At 39.3% G+C, this 23,236-nt stretch overlaps 1 protein-coding gene across 1 annotated transcript; it reads left to right on the top strand.

Annotated features, from left to right (window-relative positions):
- The first annotated feature begins 691 nt into the window (after positions 1 to 691).
- Positions 692 to 22,884, top strand: fbxl2 (F-box and leucine-rich repeat protein 2). Its single transcript, XM_038288886.1, has 14 exons — positions 692 to 1,273; positions 8,339 to 8,400; positions 14,551 to 14,605; positions 16,306 to 16,380; positions 16,545 to 16,639; positions 17,525 to 17,689; positions 17,833 to 17,959; positions 18,260 to 18,334; positions 18,452 to 18,582; positions 18,727 to 18,787; positions 19,531 to 19,575; positions 19,891 to 19,947; positions 20,042 to 20,254; positions 20,791 to 22,884. Exons 1-14 carry the CDS (start codon positions 1,244 to 1,246, stop codon positions 20,896 to 20,898), a joined length of 1,299 nt encoding a protein of 432 aa, XP_038144814.1. The 5' UTR covers positions 692 to 1,243; the 3' UTR covers positions 20,899 to 22,884.
- Positions 22,885 to 23,236: the final 352 nt, after the last annotated feature.

Below are 23,236 nucleotides of genomic sequence, written 5' to 3'. Positions count from 1 at the left end.
AGAAAACATGTCCATTGAGACCCCTCTCATTTCCACCGAACACCACATACTGTAACTTTTCTTTTAAACCTTTGTATACTTGTAACCACATTAGTAGTAATTTGACAGGTGAGCGACATGAAAGGAAGGGTAACAAGATAGATGTCAAGTTAACGTTTTGCAAACCTTTAGCAAAAAGTAGAATACTTGAAGTAAATTCTATTAAGAATACTTAAGTATAAATATAAGTTTAGAAAGTATACCGAACAATGTACTTTTAGTGTACTTGAAGTATTGTAATACTTAGTGTAACTTGTAACTTGTAGTATAATGTAATACTTCTTCGAACTAAATTGGTACATTTTTAAACAATAGTACAGTCAAGTACACTTGACTATACTAGTCAAGTATATATTTCATATACTTAACTGATTGTTAAGTATATGAAATATAGTTTAGATTAAGCAATATATTTTGACGAAGTAGAACAAATCAAAATATTTCTAAAAAAAAAAAAATATATATATATATATATATCATAACCAAATGGAGAACCCGCCATAAACAGTTTAGGCCTCAACATTGGCGAAAACTTTCTCCTTCCTTGCAGTGAATAATTTCATTCTGCCCCCCCACTAAAGAAGACCTCACAATCAAAACAAATCGACCACGCGTGCTTTTCCCGCAGCAATGACGTAATTTGGCCCCTCCCCTTCCCCGTCTCTCCAAGTAAACAGAAAACGAGCGAGGAAAGCGCTCGTGCGGCAGCCGCCGTAACAAGAGCTTGAAATGAGAAATTTGCGATAAGGTTTACATGTTTTACCCGTCGCATAATGCGCGTGTTGTTTTTTAGTTTTTTAAAGGGTTTTCAGTTCCTGCAGCTGGCTCGTTCTGGTGTTCGATAATGAAGGGAGAGGCGGAAGTGAAATCATTTGACAGAACCGTCCATGTTATTATTGTTATTTTGGTAACCCTGTGATGAGACGAGCTGGGGAGCCGTTTGCTCTCGGAGACAGCGAGCTTTCACGGCACAGCAGGCCTCTCCGGACCCGCACCACACCTTGCTACCACCACCTCACTGACCCGGAGACAGGAGCCTCGCTGGCGGCTGGGGGGGAGAGGAGGAGGAGGAGGAGGAGGAGGTGAAGACCCAGCTTCAGCTCGGCTCCTACGCTCCCAAAAATAAAACGGCGACCAAAAAAAATCAGCCCGAAAAGCGGATTCCGTTGGTTCCGTCTGTAAGCAGGAAGGTACCGACGCAGACATGAACGGTATCAGCAAGAGCCGGTTTGAGGTAATGACACAGGGAGGGAAATGGACCACCAACGGTTAAACTGTTTGTCTCCAGCAGGGAGGCTTGTATAAGCAAACTGTGTTGGGATTGTGTGTGTGTGTGAGCGTGTGCGTGGGGCTTTGCTCCTAATTTGTACACGCAGTCATGAGCTGAGGCGTTTTGTTGGTCAAGGGTAATCCTGTTGTTGTCCTCCCGCAGCAGCAGAAGGAGCAATGGGGACTGCGGGACAGACAGCGGGGCTGTGGCTGGCTCTACTGTCAATATATCAGGCTCTGTCCCCTGTAGTTACACTTCTGTCTGCTGTGAGCTGCAGCCTCCATGTAGATCTCACCCTGATTGGGCAGGATAAACCTCACCCCCCCATCAGAAAATACATACATGTCATGAGGGACAGAGCCTGCTGAGGGCATTAGTAAACTGAGCTGCTCTCTCTTATCCCCAGGGTCAGCAGGGGGCCCCATGAGCTCTTCACTTTTGACATAATTAAAACCTAAAGACTTCAGAATTATGACTAAAAACTCAACCTGTTATTTAGAATTACATTGAAGCAAATAGTTAAAGATCAGTGTATGCACCATGATGCTCTATCTCTCCGGTTCTTTTTCCTGAAAAGAGATCACCTGGGACAAACTCTTTAAATAACATTTCATAACTTGTATGTATTAAATAACCAGGGGACATGACAACAGATTCTGATAGAAATTGTAATCTTACTCTGATCAGAGAAAAAGCTTATGGTTACAGAATGGCAGCTGCTCACCTCTCAGGAAGTGGCCCCGATTAACAGTTAAAAGAGCGTTTTATACATCTCCAGTCTGCCATATCATCATATTTTACATCATACAAGTTAGCAGATGATTAAACATCCAAGGCTCCAGCCTTATCGAAAAAGGACGCCGCTCTCATTCCCTTTCTAAATCTTTGCCACGTACAAAATAAAGATTATAACTGTATATCCAGACAGAGGAATTGTTCTTATTAGATTAAAACGTCAGTTCTGACGCGCAACAGGCAGCCCATACCAGGGTGTGATGAACTCACACATCTTCAATGATAATTATCCTAACAACTTGGAGTTGTTTGATCTGATACCTCTCTACAGCAGCCATTAGCTGGGCAACATCAGATAATCTACTATGCACTTTCAATCATACCTAAGGGCATTTTTAAAACAAGCATGCATGCACTTTCCACAGGACTGATGGAAGATGCATAGCATCTTGTTGCAAACGCCGAAGGACCTAAGCTTCCTTAGAAAGTGTGGTCTGCTGTGTTCCTTCTTGTAGACAGCGGCAGTTGAGTCTCCTGTTGAGTTTGTTATCCAGTTGAGCACCAAGGTGATTATACTCCTCCACCCACTTCAGCCTTTTCTCTCATAATGTTAATAGGATTTTAAATGTTCGGTTTCTTCTGAAATCTACAGTCATCTCCCTTGTTTTGTTCACATTCAGGATCAGAGGATTGTTTCCACACGGTGCCACTTTGTCTAAATGACAGTAGGTTTGTTTCAGCAGGTGTATGATGGCATCTTCAGCTTCAATTCAACAGCATGAAGCAAAGAAATAGCAAAGATAGAATTTAAACTTTATTGATCTCACAATGGAGAAATGAATTCTGTGCATTTAACCTATCCCCTTTGGGGAGCAGTGGGCTGCTCTTGTAACCGTCTCAGAGCACAAGCGCACTGCTCTAACCCACTAGGCCAACACTCCCCCATTAAAGGAGAACATGGATCAGACATAACAGGCTACTACATGGATAGTGCCGTCTTAAATGCTTCCTCAGGAACCTAGAGTGGAGGCTGTGGCGATCGAACAAACAAACAGGCCTTCAGGACTCCGGGGCTGACACCATCAGGACCTGCTGACTTATTACGATTCAGTTGCCTCTTTATTTGACTCTTTGAGGCAGACGGGTGAAAGGTGGAGGGAGCAGCGCCATGTTGCGATTTGGCTGAGATCAAACTCGTAGAAGCAGGAGGGCCCTTGGCAGATGTGGAAGATGAAACATTTGAGGTGTGAGGGAAGCTTTGGGTCAAAGGTGGATGAGATGTCCATTTGACTGTGGGCAAGAGAGAAAGATGCTAAGCCTGTTCCTGAAATGGATCTATTAAAGAATGTATTCAGTTCATTGCCTCCATCCAGATTTTCATTTGCCTGATCATCCTTCTTCTTAAAGCCTGTGATTTTCCTCATCCCTGACCACACATCGCTTATATTGTTCTTCTGGAGCTTGCTTCCCAGCCTCTTCCCGTATGCCGCCTTGTTTTTTCTCATATGCTTCTGTATATTTCTCAATAATCCTTTTTCTATAGATTTAAATGCCTGTTAAAGCTACTCAAGCTAATTTAAGGGTAAAGCAATCTAACTTAAATTGGTTGGTGAGCCACGTTGTCTTTCCAAAACATAAAACCATAGATCTATCGGCTGCCTTGCTCTGCTAATGCTTATGGCAATGTTAGCATGAAGGGCTAACTTTCCTTGAACTTAGAGCTCTGTACGTCACCGTTGCCCTTTGAAATGTGGCCCATTGTCGCCAATGTAGCTTTCAGAACTCTCCTATCTCCACAACTCTGTTCTGTCTGGGTGTTCTAGTGGGTTGAGATCAGGGCTCTTGGCTTATTTGCACCAAGCTCTCTCATCCACGTCTTTATGGAGCCAATATTTACTACCCCAGTTAGTCAGTCAGGGGCCCTTGGACCTTTTTTAACTTTACCTCACTATACAGGACTAATGAACACATCTCCACTCTTCTAGAGCTCGCTTTAAGCCACAGCATGCAAGTTGTGGCATTACACTTGGTGATGGAGGCCTTGGATCCAGCTGCTTGGTCTTAAAAACTCATTCCACAAAACATTTCTTTGAATTCTTTGTGTGCTAATCTTAAGGCTAAATGAAGTTAGGTGGTATGTAGCCTTTCCAAATGTTTGTAGGGACAGTCAAGGTGCTTGTTTTTGTTTACCTGTAGCTCTGAAAGTGATTGGAACACCTGATTTGAATTATATGGATGGTGAGTGAACATCGTGTATATCAGAGTAACACAAGTGGTGTTATAATGGGCTATCTGACCCAGCAGCTAGCTCCACAAGAAAGGCTTGTTATTGAAAGTGTATTGGTGCTCAGCATTGATCTTTGCTGAGTATGTTACACTCTCCGTTGTAAATACTGCGTGACAGAGAGCCAGTCACAGCCAAGCACGTGTCTGCATGAAGTGGAGCAGTGTCTTCAGACTGATCTACAAACTGGTTAGTTAAATACAGCGCTACAGACTTGAGGGATGCAGACCCCATGACACGCTCCATTCGACACACTGGATGTTTTCAATTCACCTACACAAAATCCAGTGTAACAGGGAAGTAGAACAAAATGCAAGCTTTCAGTCTTCTTATGAAACATGTTCCCTCTCAGCTTTTGACTCCACATGGCGTTCAGTCTTTATGATGCCGCGTCTGACTGGCGGTGAGCACAGCTTTATCTGAGGTGGGGTTCACACATTGCTGAGATTCTTCAGGGTTTGACTTGATGGTACTTGACTTTATCAGCCGGGTGTGCTCACATGCTCAATGCCAGTGAATCAGAACACACGGTGTTGGTGTTCTTACATGAAAAACCAGTGTGTGGTGGAAAATAGAAATGTGGGCTGGTTAGGAAAGAGCAGGCCAGCTCTCTGACTACTAGATGCCTGAGACATCTTGTAGCTGGTTTGATTAAGAAGGCAGGACACAATGCAACTTTATTATTTTTAAAACATTTTCAGGTGGCCCAAGTTAAACGGTTGTTTACACTGCTGCAGCCTTTGTAGGAACAGAGATACCATCTCCATGGTTTTGGATTCTGCTTTGCTGTTATGAACAAACGAAAGGATGCTAAAAGAAGGTTCATGTAGCTTTTTTTATTGCTACTGCTGCAGCTTGCATGCTCAATATGATAGGTTCTCTGCAAAGCCAGTGGCAATGCATTCGGCTGTATTTCCATAAATGGAAAAGTTTTTAACATTTGGAAAAAATAAACTAAACTTCACCTGGATATTTTATATCGATGATGCAGTTGATTCCGTTTAATTTGAATCTGTGTATGATTGAGGCGTCTTTACTGGATATTTTGGATGTAAATTACATTTTTTGTTTTTGTTTAGTGTTCTTCAAATGATATTTGTGGCAAATCAGTTCTGAACAAAACAACTAAAGTGTATTAAAGTTTTAGTTCATAAGTTTATGTCAAAGAAGCGGGAATGTGTTAACCAGGTGGACGTAAAGATTTTCCCTGTTGAGGGATTCATAACTTTCTTCATTCTGTGCAATTTTTTTTCCTTCAACTTTTTTTTACATTTCATAACATGAAAAAAAAATGAAACCAAGTATCTAGTCCTAGTTAGTAGTTTCTAATCATTATTTCACCCAACTTTCTCTGAGATAAAACAAGTGTTCAACTTCAGTTCTTCTCTGGATCCTAAAATATTTCTGGATTTGATGCGCTACTGCTCGTCTTTTTACACCTTCCTCCAGTGATGTTCCAGAGTAAGGCTGGATCACTTATGGCTGCTTATTTGTTTTATAACCTTACCCCCAGCCTGAGATCTTAAGCTTGTTCCTTAGAAATTTTCTCCCCATTCTCTTTTTTTTTTTCTTCTGACCATTTAAAGATTACCTGCCACAGAAAACTTATCTCCCCCGCAGCATACTGTCATCACCGTTTCAGACTTTGAGGACAGTAATAAGGTTATTTTCAGCTCCATGTTTCCTCTGTAGGTGCTGGATGGATCAAGATCACACAGTTCAATCTGAGAATGTGGTGTCTGCTCCTAAAGGTGCTAAGCGTTGATCAGGAGTCAGTTCTCTCTTTCTCAGCAGGCTGTCATGAAACTTTTAATCAATGTTATGACTTTCCTCTTTCCACTGTGTCATAAAAATTGGACAGTGGAGAACTGCAGAGAGAAGAGGCTCCTTTTTCACTATCATCCTCTGAATCTCATTATGGAGACTTTTCATAGCCCATTTTCATTTGACTTTTTTTTGCTGAAGAACTCCATTAAAAAAGCATTTTGGTGTGTTCACTGCTTTTTGAGATTTAAGATCTAAGTCGTTTGCAAAGAGCTGTTTTGTCCGATGGTGGTTTTCATGTCAAAATGTGACAAAAGTTAGGCTGTTTAAAACCATTTCTAGACGCAGTGTAAAAGATATCTGCAAAATGATATATCTTTCAAAATGTTTTCCATTCTTATCACAAAGCTCAAGGTGTTTTGTTTATATTTTTCTTTAAAAAGGCCAGCAAAAGCAAGTAGATATATTTTAAATAGAATGGAAGCAGTTTTAGCTAAGGTGATGTGCCCTGGTTGTTTTCCACCACACCCTATTTTACATGCAAGGTTTAACGTGTGAGTGCGTCTTCTGAAAGTTAACTTTTTAAAAACTGCTTTCCTCTTTTAACTATTTGATAAAGGTCTGATTATTAAGGATTACCATTAGGGAGTTACCACGTGTGTCTTAGTTCTTTAATTCATACCTTCAATGCTCAAACTGTCAATGGATAGCCTAAGCATTTGTTCTACTTTTTTAATTTTCAGATGATCCATATAAAATACTCCACAGGAGTATTTGGACTGTTTTGCCGCATAATGCCTATTCATGCATACTTCATCTAAACAAACAATTGTAATGGCAGCAGTTTGCTGCTATGTGGGGTTTAGAATGTGTATAACCTTTATCTGACCCTGGATATACAGTATGAGGTGGAACAGAAGTGATTGTTAAGAAGTACATGATGTGTTTCCATTTTTATAGCCCTTTTTCAAAAATAAGAATATGAAACTAGAAACCGTATTTATTTATATGACTATTTATGTCTGTACATTCAGTCACTGATTGCGTGATACATGTTGGTACAATGACACACAATCATACCCTGTTTACTTAATATGTGACCTATGGAGGCAATTGGTAGCTCCTGCTTATATTTAGAGGTAACTTGTTGATGGAAATCCTCCATCAGGTAGGAGCTAGAAGTTTTCTAGAAGCTTAATATTGGCACACTGCAGTGGTTGGTGCTTGTAGTCTGTGTAAAGATGCATTTTAGAAACATGAAGCTGCAGAAGTGTGAGTTGTGATGAAATGCCTTGAATGTGCTTAGATAATTGCAGTATCTTTGCAGGTTTTGTTTTTATCATAGTAGAGCTGTTAACAGTCAAACCAGCTTAGTTAATATTTTTCTAAACCAAACTAGACAACCCCCTGTCCTTTGTCTTTTTGACCTCTTAAATGTAACCTTTCGTTTCCTTGTTTGTCCCATAGTTCTTCTTTTCACTCTCTGGTTTTCACCATAAAACGATTCGGAATGTTTTTGGTCTCTTTAGTTCAGTTTCTTTTTCTGTCTCATCTCTGCTTCCCCTTTTAATCCTCTCTTTCCTCTCCACTGCTTTTTTATGACGAAGAGGCTGCATGCCCACCCCCCCTCCCTGCATGGAACCCTCATTCCTCCTGCACCATGATCACTCTGCTTCCCTTTGTTTTCCTGCTTGCATGTCACACAGCGGGGAGTCCTCCACATTAGATCCACCCGCTGACTCCTTTAGGATCTGAGCGTGTCGCTCAGAGGATGTGCATGTGCCTGCAGGGGCACTGTGATTCTGGGTGTTTGCCTTAATCTAAATTCATAGACCTAGCTCGATTGAGAACACTCTGAATTCATGCCTCAGCCAGAACGATTGGGCTTGAATAACCTAGGAATGTGTGTGAGTGTGTCACTCAGCAGATGGCCAGACATCCAGTGAGTAGGCTAATTGAGATAAGCATGCCAACAACCTGACCAGGCCGACTGAATTATAATCTTTCAGGGTGTGGACATGAGAAGCCAAATGTGTCTCTGGTGTGCTCATTAGCATACGTTAGAGATGTGATGGCTCAGTTGTGGCTGCCTGATGTAAACAAGTTGTAGGCCTCTACGTCTGTTGATGTTTGGGGCTCTTGGCTTCTGCCCCATCATGTGCCTGGATTCTCTGACGTTTTTTAATCAGCTTGTTAAACTTGCAGTACACTTAACTTTTATTGTTATTCATCTTGTGTCTCTGCAGGTGTTCTCAAACAGCGATGAAGCCCCAATTAACAAGAAGCTCCCCAAAGAGCTCCTCCTCAGGTAGGCTTGAAAACACAGCAGTAATGCAAAACTCTCAGACGCAAAATTAATGAAATGGATGTTTGTTTTATTTTTCTTTATGTATGATGTATTTCAACCCCTTGGGCTGAAATTGCTAGACTTGTGACCCACAGACCAATATTTTACAACACACAAGCTTCTCACGCTCCATAAATCTGGCGCGTGCCGATCTTCCCAGGGTTATTTGTATGCTCCATAAGTGCTTGCTTATATCTTGGAAAGAGGCGCCCCTGCAGGTACCCCCATCTGATACACGGTGGTATTTCTGTGTTTGTGCCACACTTGATTGTGTGTGCATGTGTGAAACACTCTCGAGGCCTATGTGGGCTGTATATCTCTGTGAGAGAGGGTGCTATAAATAGTTTGTCTTTGCTTGTGGGGAATTCCGCAGTGCTGTGCTCCTCTGCTTCTCCAAAGCTGCTAAAGGTCCCCCCCTCCTCTCCCATTAGCACCATTACACTTTTACTGGACCCACAGAATAGCATGCGCTCTCCAGCTACAACACATGACCCACTGTCACATGTGTCATATTGAGATGGTTACACAACATCAGCTGTGAGGAGGACTCATTGTGACAGCAGTACATCCTTGTTTGGGAATCCTGGGTTATTGAATCTTTTGAGGGTATTTGTTTACCCCGATGTATTTCCACTGTAGTTTGAAACAGTTTCATAAGAGTAGAAGAATAAAGTTGTCATAATAAAGAATAAAGTTTTAATGGCTTATGGCGATGAATATTGAGTTATTGGAGCAAATAATAAACATTGAGCAACAACATCAATTAAATGTATAATTACCATTAGATAGAAACTACGGAGGTATATTGCATTCAACAAAAAAAAAAAGAAAAAAAGGCATTTGTCTGTTTTTCTGAAATATGATATTTTTTTACAAAAATAAACTGTTTTCTTCAATTAAGGAGATAATTTTTACTAAATAAATATTGATGTTCTGTTTTTCTGAATTAAAAAGAAAACTCTGCTGTGATTTAAAAAATAATAATGATAATAACTGACATTTATTGATCTTTACTTGTGCATTTAACCATCCCTTTGTGGAGCAGTTGGCTGCCATTGTGGGGCGCCTGTGAAGCAGTGTGGGTTTAAGGGTCTTGCTCGGGGACCCAGAGTGAGACAATGATTTAGACCATCGTATGCCTGACGTACGAAAAATCTGGCAAAAACGAGGGCATACATTAGATCTGTTATGAGTAAGTTTTGTATAAGTCATGAGCACGCTGAAACACGCTGGCTCGCGTCAACATAAGACAAGTACGTTGGGAAATTTTTAGCATGCTCAAAATTTCTCGATTTTGCCAGTGTACGCCATATATGGCGCATAAGTTACAGGTAAGTTATCCGATTGTTGACATACGTTAAGTGTAAGTTACCAGTGGTGTCAAAAGTAAACACATTTGTTACTTAAGTAGAAGTATAGATACTGCAGTTTAAAAACACTCTGGTAAAAGTTGAAGTATCAACTTGACCTCTTTACTCAAGTAAAAGTGAAAAAGTATTTGCTCCAAAAACTACTTAAAGTATAAAAGTATAAAGTGACGTTTTAAAAAACAGCCAGATGCCACTATATGAATTAAAAGCTAAATTTTTCGGCTATTTTGAAAAATTCTTTGAGATAGGGCCAAGGATGAGTGAGGTCATGTTGGTCTCCATCTCCCGATACGCTCTCGCCTGTGTCCGACCTTTCAGACATCTCGACATCTTTTTCTGAATCCTATATTGTAGCATGGCATAGACAATTCACGTTTGCAGTTTGAAGAACACCTGCTTGCTTCTGATGATTTCCTTTAGCTAACCAATGAGTGTTTGCGTTATATGACTCATCCAATTACACTAGTTTTCACTAGATGTGGATGGCACCAATGATCTGCATTGGATGGAGCACATGACGTGAAATAGATATTTATAAACATTAAACCGAAGCAAAGAGTAACGAGTAACGTTTGTTTTAAAAAATGTAAGGAATAGAAAGTACAGATACTTGTGTGAAACTGTAATGATTAGAAGTCAGAAGTAGGAAGAAAAATAACTAATGGAGTAAAGTATAGATACATAAAAAGTGTACTTAAGTACAGTAATGAAGTACTTGTACTTCGTTACTTGACACCTCTGTAAGTTACTCATAAGTTGTGGTGTCTAGGTTATCCAAAACCTATGAGTAACGTGTGCATAACTTGTACATAATTTATGAAGAACTTATCTCCAATGCATATCAACATATTTGACCTTTTCCGGACCTCCATATTTGACCTTTTCTACTATTTAAAGGGGTATTTGCAGCAATTTGGTATAAAAGGGGGTTCACAGGAAGTAACAGTCAGTACTCCTCCAGACTTCATCCCCATTCTAGGGAGAACATGAAGGTGAGTGTGATGAATCCTCCCTGCGTTCACGGCCACGGCCAAGACAAACAAACTTCCTAGCAGACAAGACAAACCAGCAGCTCAAACAAATCTTTTTATGTAGACCGGGTGCCTCCGGGCTTATCGCTGCTCCCCTCAGGACACTGGCCTGTGCATCATTTCATGGGCATTACAGTGCTGTGCGTTATGCATAAGTTAGGCTGTCGTTGGGCATAAGTTCTGGACTCGTTATTAACACGCTATATATGCGCCCAAAATTGAAAAAAATATATAGAAAGTTCAAAGTATGCCAGCATTTTAGGAGATACTCGGACGTTGGGCATACACGTCTAAATCTGCAAGATGTGACAGGGCCCTCAGAACCTCAGGATTCCAAGCTCCATGCCCTAACCACTAGGCTGCCACTCCTCAGTTTCATAGTTTATGATCTGTTACTGTTGGCATTGCAAATTCTAAGCTCTAGATGCCTTCACAGAAGCTTCAGCATGTCCTGTTTGTTGAATTTAATTAATATTCACTTCCATTTGGGATTGACACACTGGGAAAGTTCTTAGTTATGTAGAAATGATCTTTCTCCCTTCCCTCCTCTTCTCCTTACAGTTTATCTTTTTAATTCAGAAAACAGGCTTTTTGTTTCATTTTTGTAAAGAAATAAATATCAACTTGTAAAATCAGGAGGATCAGAGGAGTTTGATCAGGCCTCACTGGTGACAGGATAATGGAAACTCAAAGATATGACCTTATTTCAAACAGTGAACCTCCATACATTCCCGGTACATTGCATTGGACTGATAACAGCTCACTGTAAACTGTATTATTAAAGAAAATGTAAATTTTATGGTCAGAACAAATTTTCAAAATTCTTAAAAAACAAAAATGCTTTAAAGAGGATCTGTGGTGCTGTAGTCTGTGGAATCCGTTTAGCACCATAAAGAAACTAAAAGATCCAAAAAAAGAAACTCCTAAACTTCAATCCAATGAAATTACGACTGGTGATAAACATCTTTGAAAGCATATAGTATCCAATGTTCAGGGTTTAGGTGTGAGGTGAAGCACAGTTAGAGCTAAATGCCTGATTTCTGAGGTTTGCTTTTGTGTTCTTCAGCTGGTGCATGAAAAACGGCTGTCTTTGTGTGCTGTGCATGTACACTGTGAAAAACAGCTGTGATCTAAAAGAACTGAGGGGTCCTGGAGGAGAGCGTTCGAGCTGTTCGTGGTCTCCTATGCAGAAGCGCTGACTCAGCATGCTCGCCACCAGCAGCACCCAAATTTATGTCTGAGCTGTTGCTGTAGCAACGGGCTCTTATCTAGCCATGCTTTAAGTGTCAGGTGTTTATTTTTTCTCCATCAGTGATGATCTTATACTTTTAAGATCCTGTCTAAAAAAAAAATAGACCAAAAAGGGCAGAATTTAACAAAGCATTCATAGAACCCAAACTGATTGTTTTTTTTCTCCTGTAAAATCAGTAGATTAGAGGTTTCTTTTGTGTAGCGAGGTGGTAAAGCCAATTATTAAAGATGCCAGAGTGTTGTGCCTCTGAATGTATCTTTACTCTGTAATGATGATATTTATAATTGAATTTTATTGATCTCACATTGGAGAAATTGACCTCTGCATTTAACCCATCCCCTTGGGGAGCAGTGGGCTGCCATTGTGGGGCACCAGGGGAGCAGTGCGTTTTAATTCTGTCTATCAACTATCAATTGTTTCAACTATACATTGTCACAGCGATGCAAAAGTATTCCTACTGTTGTTTCACATTTTCTCAAATCCTACCTGAAATAAAACAAAATATGTAATTGTGACATTATTGCTAAAAAATTTTATCTGTTATGTTTAAACCACATTTTACTGCAAATTTTCTTTTATATAATTACATGATGATCCTATTGCTCTTTGTTAGTCCTTTCAAAGTAAAGACAGTTATGAGTCCATTCAGCTTCCCGAACATATTAAGTAAATGCAGTGCATAAATGTATTACTTATGCTTGAATTGTAGGATGCTTTCAAATATCTCGTGCAAACTGTCCTTTGCGTTTGTATAGTTATAAATAGTGAAGTTGTAATGCTGACTGTGATCGATGTGTTGCTGTCAATTTTTTTTAGGTCATAAGACGCCTATTTCAATGTTATTGGTAAAAACACAGATGCAAAGCTTGGAGCATTGATAGTGATTTTCAGAGGTAGAGTGAGATCTGTTTTAAATCTAAGTATCAGCCAATCACCAAGCTTCCAAACTTAAGGAAATCGAGCCCAGTCGGTCATGCATCACATTGTTTAGCATATTCTCCTACCTGAGCTGTGGGTCTACAACTCCTCCAGATTTCCCATGGGTCTCCTGACAGTTCCTCTGATCAGTGCTTCATGTTCTGATGCCAAATCGAGCAGCGCCTCCAATGTTCAAGCTAGATGGTGTTTTATCTAACCTTATTTTCTTTAAAACGTGTCTTTTTGATGCTGTTTGTTCTCCAATGGTCCATAACAAACCTCCACTGCCTTAACAGATCAGTTGGTTTTACACTGAAATCCTCTTAAACTACACGCAGGCAGACTCGGTTTACTATCATAGACATCTTTGAAAGTTTAGGACAACCACTACTGCTTTGTATGTCTGATTGATTGTTTTCCTTTCTGTGTTTAATAACTGGACACTGTGGGTAGTAAAAAGCCTCTCTGACATTTAATAGAAAGCCAGACTGTATTTGATTAGAACAGACAGCCTAATAATGGTCATTGTAATGGCTATTTACCAGTTATTAGAAGAGCGATCGATGATGGTTGGCCGCTCTGATGGCTGTGTTTGCATGTTCCACTGAAGTTGTTTGTGTGAAAGCCCACATCTGGGTTGGCTGTGAACTTAAAGCAGTCCGATATACAACTTGTGTGGTTTAACTCAGTGAAACAAGACTCTGGTATAGATCCCACAGACATGTCTGAACATGTCCCAGCCCAACACACATTAGAACACTCAGCCCCTCTGTCTGTACTTAAAATGAGAGAAACAATGGGCAGCTAGTGTTGCTGGGGCTTAAAGGCTCCAGTTGTACTTTAAACCCTGGCACCTAACAGCTCTCTCATTTGTATACATCCTTAATTAACATCAGTTACGGTCAGTGGGAACATGCAGTGTAATTAGTGCCAACCAGGACAGCATATAGGTATCTGAGTAGGTGTCTGTATTCTGGCTTATTTCTATCTCTTGTATGTGCAAATATCGCCTGTGGCCGAGCTTGTCGGAGTGCCAGAGATTACTCATTGGCAGATTAATGGATTGAGCTGACCCAGTAGCCGGCTGCATGCAGCCCATTGTGGCTGACATGCCCCCAGTTCAAACACCGCCTGATGTGGGGCTCTCCTGCTGCCAATCCAACAGCTTTTCTCCTATTTTATCTTGGAAACATGATTTCGGATGTCAGTTGCTTTGATGATATGACAAAAAGCTCGGGGTGACTGTTCAGAGTCACTCATCAGTCTTATTGTTTAGTAGCAGTGAATAATCAGCTCAGTTCTTGTGATTTCATTGACACAGTCAGAACATAGAATTAGCTGCTCTGTTTTTAAGAAAAATCCATCTGTAGCTACTAGTGAATTTGAATATCAAACTCAGATTTTATTTTATTATTCTATGTTTTTTTTATGGAAGAAAACATCCCACTGATTAAATAAAATAAACTTTATCATAGTTTTTTTCATGAGTGAGTTTTTGGATATTAAAGACCCCAACTGTTTTTTCTGTTTCTTTTTCCAGAATATTCTCCTATCTTGATGTAGTTACACTCTGCAGATGTGCACAGGTGTCAAAGGTAAGCACAAACTCTGAAAATGTTTTTGAAACTGACCTACCAGCCCCTATTAATTCCAAACACTGGAATCATTATTTCTTTGAACACTTTAAACAGTCAGGAATATACTCAGTTTTTCGATTAAAGTGCCCTCTGCTGGCCTTAAGCAAAATGACAGCACTATAGTAAACTGATAGCTACAGGTTGGTTATTATTCATTGCTTAATTTAGATATTTAGACAAAGATTGCAAAGTTTTGGCATCAGTTTTTCTTCCTAAAAAAATCTTTGTTTTTTTAAGATGAACACCTATCCTTAACAGCTGTTTACTGTAAATAAAAGTAAATATTCTATTATTTCATGGAAATATAGGAAAAACATTAAAGGTTCAACAACTTCTTGTTTTTCTTAAGGTTATATTGTGTTTTTATTGTATTTTCATTATAAGCCACCATAGTTTTATAATACCCAACAATAACCTGTCTCAGCTGGGATTTCTAACATCTTCTCCTTTGAATTGTTATGCAGGTCTCTAACATTAGAGGAAACCCTTTAAGTCATTTAATTTAAGTGATAGTCAAGTCTTTCCAGGTTCTAATGGCTTTATTATTTTAAGCTTTGATTTAAGATTTGGTTTGATTTTGATTTGATCTGATCAGGATTGTGCCTTTTTCTAGACCCACGTGTGTTTTTTCCTCAGCATTTTTCCTCTTTATATCAAAATGTGCAAATAACCTAGCAGTGAGGGTGAATAACGATAGTGTTTCTATACCTTAGCATAGCATTTCCATACCTACTTACTTCCTTTTTATTATTATTATTTGTGTTTCAGTTGAGGTTGTGATTGATTTTGCCCCCTACTATACCGCACACTGGAAGGAAGATAATATTTATTGGGGTTTCATCATCTCATTTCCTACAGTAGGCTATGAGTAGTTCATAGAAAATCATATGAAATCATATTGTTGTCAAAGTATGACAAAAATTACTGAATACTTTCATCTGTGGAAAACGCTGTTTGGTTTTACGAATAATGATCAATAGTACTTAAATTAAATGATTATATTCCAGTTAGCGAGTAGTGGTGGTACGTGTCATACACTCCAATGTGATCATTGGTATCATCAGAAAGTAACCAACTGAGGTCACGATGTCATGAAGAAAAGGAAACCTTTACTGAAAAGACAAAATCAAAAAAGCTTAGTGTGGAGCACAAATAAAAGGCTTGATTATTATAGTTGTTAATATGTTGTATTAAAATATTTTGATCATGTTGCTTCTGTTTATTATTGATTATATAGCTATTTTCTATAATTGTTTTAATGTACAGTAGCTATTACTAATCAGATTTAAATGATTTTGATAATGAAATATACATGAAAGTAGATATATTATGTTATTGCTTTAGAGTTTAATTGTGGTGTAGTTTCATTTCAATATCATAGTTCTCATATTTTGAAGTGTGTCATTTTATTTCATTTGGTTTGGACTTGTCTGGGATCCAATGGTGGTGAAATTGACCATTAAAGTAATCAAGGCATGTCAGATTTTTATCAAGTTGGCAAAAAAATAATTAGGAAAGGGAATATAGATCAGGGGTAAGGAATGCCATGGATTTACGGTAAGTCTGGTTCTCTACTTTCACCAGTCCTCCTCATGCTACAGGAAATGCCTTCCTCTGTCTGACCCACTTCTCTGTCCGTTTTGGTGTGTCCTTCTCAGGCCTGGAATGTCCTGGCTCTAGATGGCAGCAACTGGCAGAAGATCGACTTGTTCAACTTCCAGACAGACATAGAAGTGAGTTTTGTGTTTGAGACTGGCATGTGTGAGCGTTTGTTGGGTAGTGTTATGCAGCCCAAAGCTCAGTGCTGCGATGTTGACTGAGACAACTCAGCTGACCTGCGGTCCTGCTACCCACTTACATTTCTCTTCCTCTCTCTGTTTGCCCCTGCGTCCCTCAGGGCCGGGTGGTGGAAAACATTTCGAAGCGTTGTGGAGGTTTCCTGAGGCAGCTTAGCCTCAGGGGCTGCCTGAGCGTTGGAGATGCTTCTATGAAGTGAGATTCCCATTGTCTCTCTGGAACACACTGATTAGATGAGTGTACTTCAGCTTTGATCTTTTTTTTTCATAAAAAAATAACTCTCTTGTTAATTCATTTACTTGCTGTTTTTTCTCTGTTATTGCAAAGTGTAAGTATCTTGTACTTGTTGAATACCAGACAGTTCTACAGGGAGCTTATTTATTTGCGTTTCATTCTTGTTTCCTTTGTACCCACTCAAAAAAAACAACCGTTCTTGTTAAACTGTCTTTTATAATAGGAGCTATTGATTCTATAAAAAGCAGAGATGTAGTACCTGTTTCTACCTCTTAAAATCTTTCAGACTTAGTCTGTGTTTTGTTATATAATTCATTTATTTTTCATGAAATAGACCAACCTACCTTAAAGGTACATTCATGAGGCTTTATGTCAATGTCTTTATTGTGCAGTTGAAGTAAGCCAGTAAATTTTCCAAATTGTATTCTAAAAAATAAAGTGTGGTGCACATTTTTATTCAACATGCTTGATGTTTTGTTGAACTACTAATCTTAGGAATTATAGCTGCTAGTCTTGCAGTGCATGTTTCTATCAGCTTTTTACATCCTCAGATTGAATGTATTGCCCTATCTTTATTCCTGAATGGTTTAGCTTAGCATGACATTGTTTATGAGTATTGATCTTTAAGTGATGCCACTGATTCTCTTACACTACCTTGTTTCACAATAGGGATGATGTAGACTTCTAGTTTACTTGCTCATTTAGTTTCACATGTGGGTCAAAATATTACATTTTTCACTGGTCCTACCAGAACACCACTTCTTTGTCTTTGCCCTCTTCCCTACATATATCTTGGCAAACTGCAGCTTCAGGTTTAGTTATCCACTTCTTTGTGTTGGCTCTTAGGACATTTGCTCAGAACTGCAGAAATATCGAAGTGCTGAACCTGAACGGCTGCACGAAGATCACAGACAGCACCTGCCTCAGCCTCAGCAAGTTTTGCTCCAAGCTCAAACAGTTAGATCTCACCTCCTGCGTCTCCATCACCAACCACTCCCTCAAGGCACTAAGGTATTTTTCGTCTTAGACCTAGTTCTAACACCTCACCTCCTCTCCTTAAAGGCCTACACACTTAAATGTTATGCAAACACAATTTTTCTTAAGCTGTTTAGCTAAAATTTTTTTTTTTTTTTTTTATGTTGACCATTGTTTAGTGATGGCTGCAGAATGCTGGAGATGTTAAATCTGTCATGGTGTGACCAGATCACTCGAGATGGCATTGAGGCCCTGGCTAGAGGTTGCACTGCTTTGCGAGCACTTTTCCTCAGAGGCTGCACGCAGGTAAAACACACAACTACTTCAGTTTCACTTAAGGATAAGGACTCAATAGTCATGTGTATATGTTAGATTTTATACATTCTTTTTTATGTAATGTTGACCTAAACCCAACAGTTTCTGTCATTTTGTTCTTGTGCCTTTGCTCATGTTTAATTTGCCTCTAACTTGGCGAAGCTATAGCACAAACCTTCAGACTATTATAGATTAATCTCCCTCTTTATGAGAAATGTCATATTTTAAGACTCTTTCACTGCATACACACATTATCAGTCTCCATTAAAAAATGTGTCTGTTTTAATCCAGCTTGATGACGGCGCACTGAAGCACCTACAGAAGCACTGCCCTGAACTGACCACCATCAATATCCAGTCCTGCACAGTAAGACTAACAGCTAGGATTACCTCAGGAAAATGATGAACTATTAAAACACATTAGAAACCTTTTTTTTTTGACTGAATGCTGTTCTAATGTATTTATTATGTCTGATACCACCAGCAAATAACAGATGAAGGCCTGGTCAGCTTGTGCAGGGGATGCCACAAGCTACAGATCCTCTGCATATCTGGCTGCAGTAACATCACTGATGCCTCTCTGACTGCACTGGGACTAAACTGTCCACAACTTAAGTAAGAAACACATTTTCTTTAGTCCAAAATGCATAAAAAGATAAATGATAATTAATTTTGGGTGAGTTTAGACAGAAACTGTCATAAAATATTTGAGCTGCTTCTCCAATTATTTCTTAGAACTTATGTTTTCTGTGTTATAAGGATCCTTGAGGCGGCGCGATGTTCCCATGTTACTGATGCTGGATTCACAGTCCTCGCAAGAGTGAGTATTTTTCCGTTTTTCTTCTTTTTGGGGGGCGGGGGGTGTTGTCACCTGTTTATTACCTGTTAACCTTTACAGATTCCCTCCTTGTAGTCTTTCTGAGTTCTACAACCGTTGCTACACAGATTGCAGCATTGATTGATTACAGAAAATTTGGCAATGGTGCCGCATTGGTACTGAAAGAATAAGCTCCTTTCCCAGCCACCTCTCTGATTCAGTGTACATGGGTGCCTCACAATCTATGGGATTTCTTCCCGTTTTTGTTTCTGTGCCTCCATCATTAGTTTCAGCTTATCTATGGAGAAAATGAAAACAGCATAGTGCTGAGGGAGCTTTCTGTACTAAAACAGTACTGGGCTCTACTGAAAATAACATCCCTTTGCAATTACTTCAATTTGGTGCAGCCCTGTGTTCATTGTTTTTGGGTAGTAAAGCTTGAAGAACCCATCCACTCAAAATTTGAACTCCATATTTTCCACCAATAGCACATCAGATCACACCAATGTTCTGAAGCATATTTTATGAGGTGTAATTGGACTATTATATTATAATTTAAATCATATGAGCTATTGCTCATGCTTTTTCCTCCCCCTACTCTCTCCTCTTAGCTGAAAATTATTTGAATCCTTTCTTTTCACAGCAGATTTATACTTTTTTTTTTACCTCAGTCAACCCACCTATGCATACTGTGATTGCTATCAGCCAAGCATCCATTTAACTCCCTTTTTTTTTTTTTTTTGCAGAATTGTCATGAGCTTGAAAAAATGGACTTGGAAGAATGTATTCTGGTAAGTGACTTCCAAGTTTTTTATATTAATGTTTTTTAATTGATATAAAAAGTTTTTATAACCTTTATGGGTTATAAAAAGCAGAGGTTAGAATAAAAGAAGAGGACAGATCTGATTGTGTGGATAAAAGAGTATTTTCCATGGTAATCCTGTCACATACTCTTTGAATAACTTTTGAGTGGAGGACAGATAGACAGAGTGAGATTCAGTGGAACATATTATAATGCAACACATCACTCCACATTGAGATCTCAGTCTCTAAGCTGTGTATAGACATATAAGGACATTTACTGATCAAACCTGTCCTCCCTTCAGGTGACCGATAACACGTTGGCTCAGCTTTCAATCCACTGCCCACGGCTGCAAGCTTTGGTAAAGCATAAGACCCATAAAGTCGGAATTTTTGCCAGAACCCTCTTAGCATGGCTCTATATCATTGTGTCTCTGTCCTTTCTTCCATGGACAGTCCCTGTCCCATTGTGAGCTGATCACGGATGACGGCATCAGAGCTCTAAGCAACAGCACCTGTGGCCAGGAGCGCCTCACGGTGGTGGAGCTGGACAACTGCCCCCTCATCACTGACGTCACCCTGGAGCATCTCAAGAGCTGCCATCGTCTGGAACGTATCGAGCTCTACGACTGCCAGCAGGTCACCAGGGCCGGCATCAAACGCATCAGGGTGAGCAGACACAAAACCAGAGACTTTTTCTCTGGATATTTCTGCTTCCTTTACAGTTTAAAGATCATAAGTGTAATGCATTGTTCTCCAGGGGAGATGGAATATTGCATACATTTTTATTTTGTACAAAAAAATAGGTTTTATGTTAATTATTATTATTTTTAGGCAAAAACAGTGCAGATTTTTTACGAACATGTTTATTAAAGTTAAAAGGGGAAACTTTTTAACCTCTCTGTACTTCATCTCAGTCACCCAATGATGTGATGCTTTCAAACCAAAGACCATTGTTTTACCTATCATTTATGGGGGGGTTTAAATAAAGAAATTATTTGAAATAAAGAAGGTTACCAAAAAAGAAAAGATGCACCACATGTTTCTTTTTTAAACACATAATTTTGTTGTTGTACCATTTTAGTTGCTCCTTAAAAAAATATTAATTTGATCATCGCTAAAAGCACCATATAAATAACTTTCACACACACTGAGTGAATGTAAACTTCTGATTAAACTACATAATGTATCTCTTTATTACACAGGCCCAGCTGCCGGATATCAAAGTGCACGCATACTTTGCCCCAGTGACGCCACCTCCCTCTGTGCATGGAGGTGGCCAGCGTCTGTGCCGCTGCTGTATCATCCTCTGACAATGGAGGGCCAGAGGGGGGCACCTCTGTCTACAGGTCCTGCTGCTTTGATATGGCTCCTAAGAGGTGGCGGGTGGGAGGGAGGGAGGGACAGGGGTCTAGGGTAGGGGGTGAAGGAGAGAGGAGGGGCTGGACCCACTCACTGCTCCTGATCAAAGATCAATACTTGGACTGATCTCCACCGATCCCTGATTGGTTAAAACTTCTCCTCTTTTCTCTTCCTTCTCACCAGTCAGCAGTTCAGGGGTTTGGAGAGGTTGAAGGAAAGACATATGAATGGATTGACTTTCTTTATCTTTGTCTTGTTCTCTCCTTTGTCCTCTAAAGACTGAAAACAGGTTCTATACTTCATAGTGAACCACAGACCGCGAACATCCAACCTTTCGGTGTAACAGATGCCAGTGAACCATTGGAAACATAATACATCATTTTCAAACAAAAAAAACAAAAGACCAATGTCCTCATCATCCTTGACAAAGCCACACACTCTGGAGTATCGTGTCAACCAATCACATGGCACCTTTATTCGACCATCCTGTGATTCTTCCTGCTTCAGCCAATAGACATGCTGCTCTGAGATCTGGGATGTGGCTGAAATGCAGATCGGTTGTGAAGTAGCAGGACAGTGAGATGGACTCTAAGTATGGAAAAACTTGGTATGAACACAAAGGACCTTATTTGTGCACCTCAGTAACTTCTGCTGCGATTTTGATTTGTTTTGTACAGAGAATGTTTTGCAACAGAGAAAAAAAAAAAGATTCTCAGAGACTCACTCAAAACCGGGGAAAGTCCAACCAACTGCAACTTTTTTTTTCAGTGCTTATTGTTACAGTCAATGCCTGTCTATTCAGAAAGAGACATATGCTTGTCTCTTTGATGTAAAAAAAAAAAAAAAAAATGTTGCTGTTTATCAAAGACCTATGATGAGGCTCAAAGGGGTTTGGGGGCATTTTGTTGATGATGCTTCGGGGATGAGTGGCCGCTGTTGTGACCTATGTAGGCCTGGGTCTAATCCTGTCAGTATGCCCTGTGAACTATCTCCTACTTGACCACTGAAGCATTTGTTTACATTCAGAAATTAGGTTAGCACTAGAGGCTAACCTGTTTACATCAGAAAGTTTCCAGTCCCCATTGTCTGAACAGATTCACAGTGAGTCTAAATAGTTTGTTACACGTAAACAGCTGTGTTGTACAGTTGAGGGGACTGAGATGTCCAGTATTCAGATTTATTGCTGTGTGTATCTGGATATAGTTAAAGGTGCGCTGGCCGTTGGAATTGCTTCAAAAGTGAAAAATTAACATCCGTAGATCTAAAAGATTGAATATAAGAATGGACGTGAAGAGACCTAAAGTTTTTGACAATCACATAAATGTATTTATTTGAAAGTCTCTCTAGCATAGTTCTATGTAACCGTCACTTTATCTTTGTTTTAAAATGTTACAAATTGGCTTATATCTTTCCATTTCAGCTGTTTACAGCGCTAAGCAGGAGATACATATTTATTATTAATAGAATCCTATACCTCTAAAGAAATTTATCAGGTTAATTTATTAAATTTACCACATATTTCCTACTGTCACGATAGATGATTCAATAACTAGGAAAGTTATTTGATTGGTGAAAAGTCATAAAATTACTGGTTTAATTTTCTTAGTATGCCTTAAGATCAACATGATCTAATAATTATGTCCCCATGGTTGATATAAAATCCAGCCACTTAGAAATTTACCAACTAAATAAAACCAGCTTGCAATATAAACTGGTAAATGCTGTTTAGTGCCAAGTGCTTAAAGGCTTTGGAGAGAGGCAGGGCAGTGGATAGGATCAAGGATTAACAACAGGAAGATGAAGATTTAGATGGATACATAGCTGACATGACTGGTTGTTATACTAATGTCCTCTGACAGTTTTATCTGTTTTTGTTGAAGAAAAACAAGAAATACGTGGAAAAAATAGATGAATAAATAAAGATGACTAAGAGTAAACAATTGTTGTCTCTTTAATGCAACCTTTAATACACAATCTAAAAATTTATATAATTTTTTTTCACCTGAGAATCTTCTGCAAGTGTGATTAAGTCTCCATTATGTAATTATTTTATAGAAAAGTTCTTTATATTTTAAATTGTTTAAAACGGAAAGAGAACAGTGGAAATTTGAACTAGGAAATATTGGAAATTTGCCAGGACTGAAGTATGATTCCATTGAAATTCATCCATGTTCGTTTAAGACAGTTCCGCCTCTAGATGTCACCAAAGAGCCATGCTGTTAAGAAAAGACACGCCTACATAAAAGGGATGTTAAATTATCCGAATAAAAAAATGCAAAAATATATTTT

This window comes from Cyprinodon tularosa, unplaced genomic scaffold (assembly GCF_016077235.1).
Source record: "Cyprinodon tularosa strain WSP-4 unplaced genomic scaffold, ASM1607723v1 ctg26, whole genome shotgun sequence".
NCBI classification, from domain to species: domain Eukaryota; kingdom Metazoa; phylum Chordata; class Actinopteri; order Cyprinodontiformes; family Cyprinodontidae; genus Cyprinodon; species Cyprinodon tularosa.
This window is presented reverse-complemented; position numbering and strand designations above follow the sequence as displayed.

Excerpts from the sequence above, each read along its gene's own strand:
- fbxl2 (XM_038288886.1), top strand. The coding sequence starts at position 1,244 with ATGAACGGTATCAGCAAGAGCCGGTTTGAG. Across the intron at positions 17,690-17,832 it reads CACTCCCTCAAGGCACTAAG|TGATGGCTGCAGAATGCTGG; the intron begins GTATTTTTCGTC and ends ACCATTGTTTAG. Across the intron at positions 20,255-20,790 it reads CCGGCATCAAACGCATCAGG|GCCCAGCTGCCGGATATCAA; the intron begins GTGAGCAGACAC and ends TTTATTACACAG.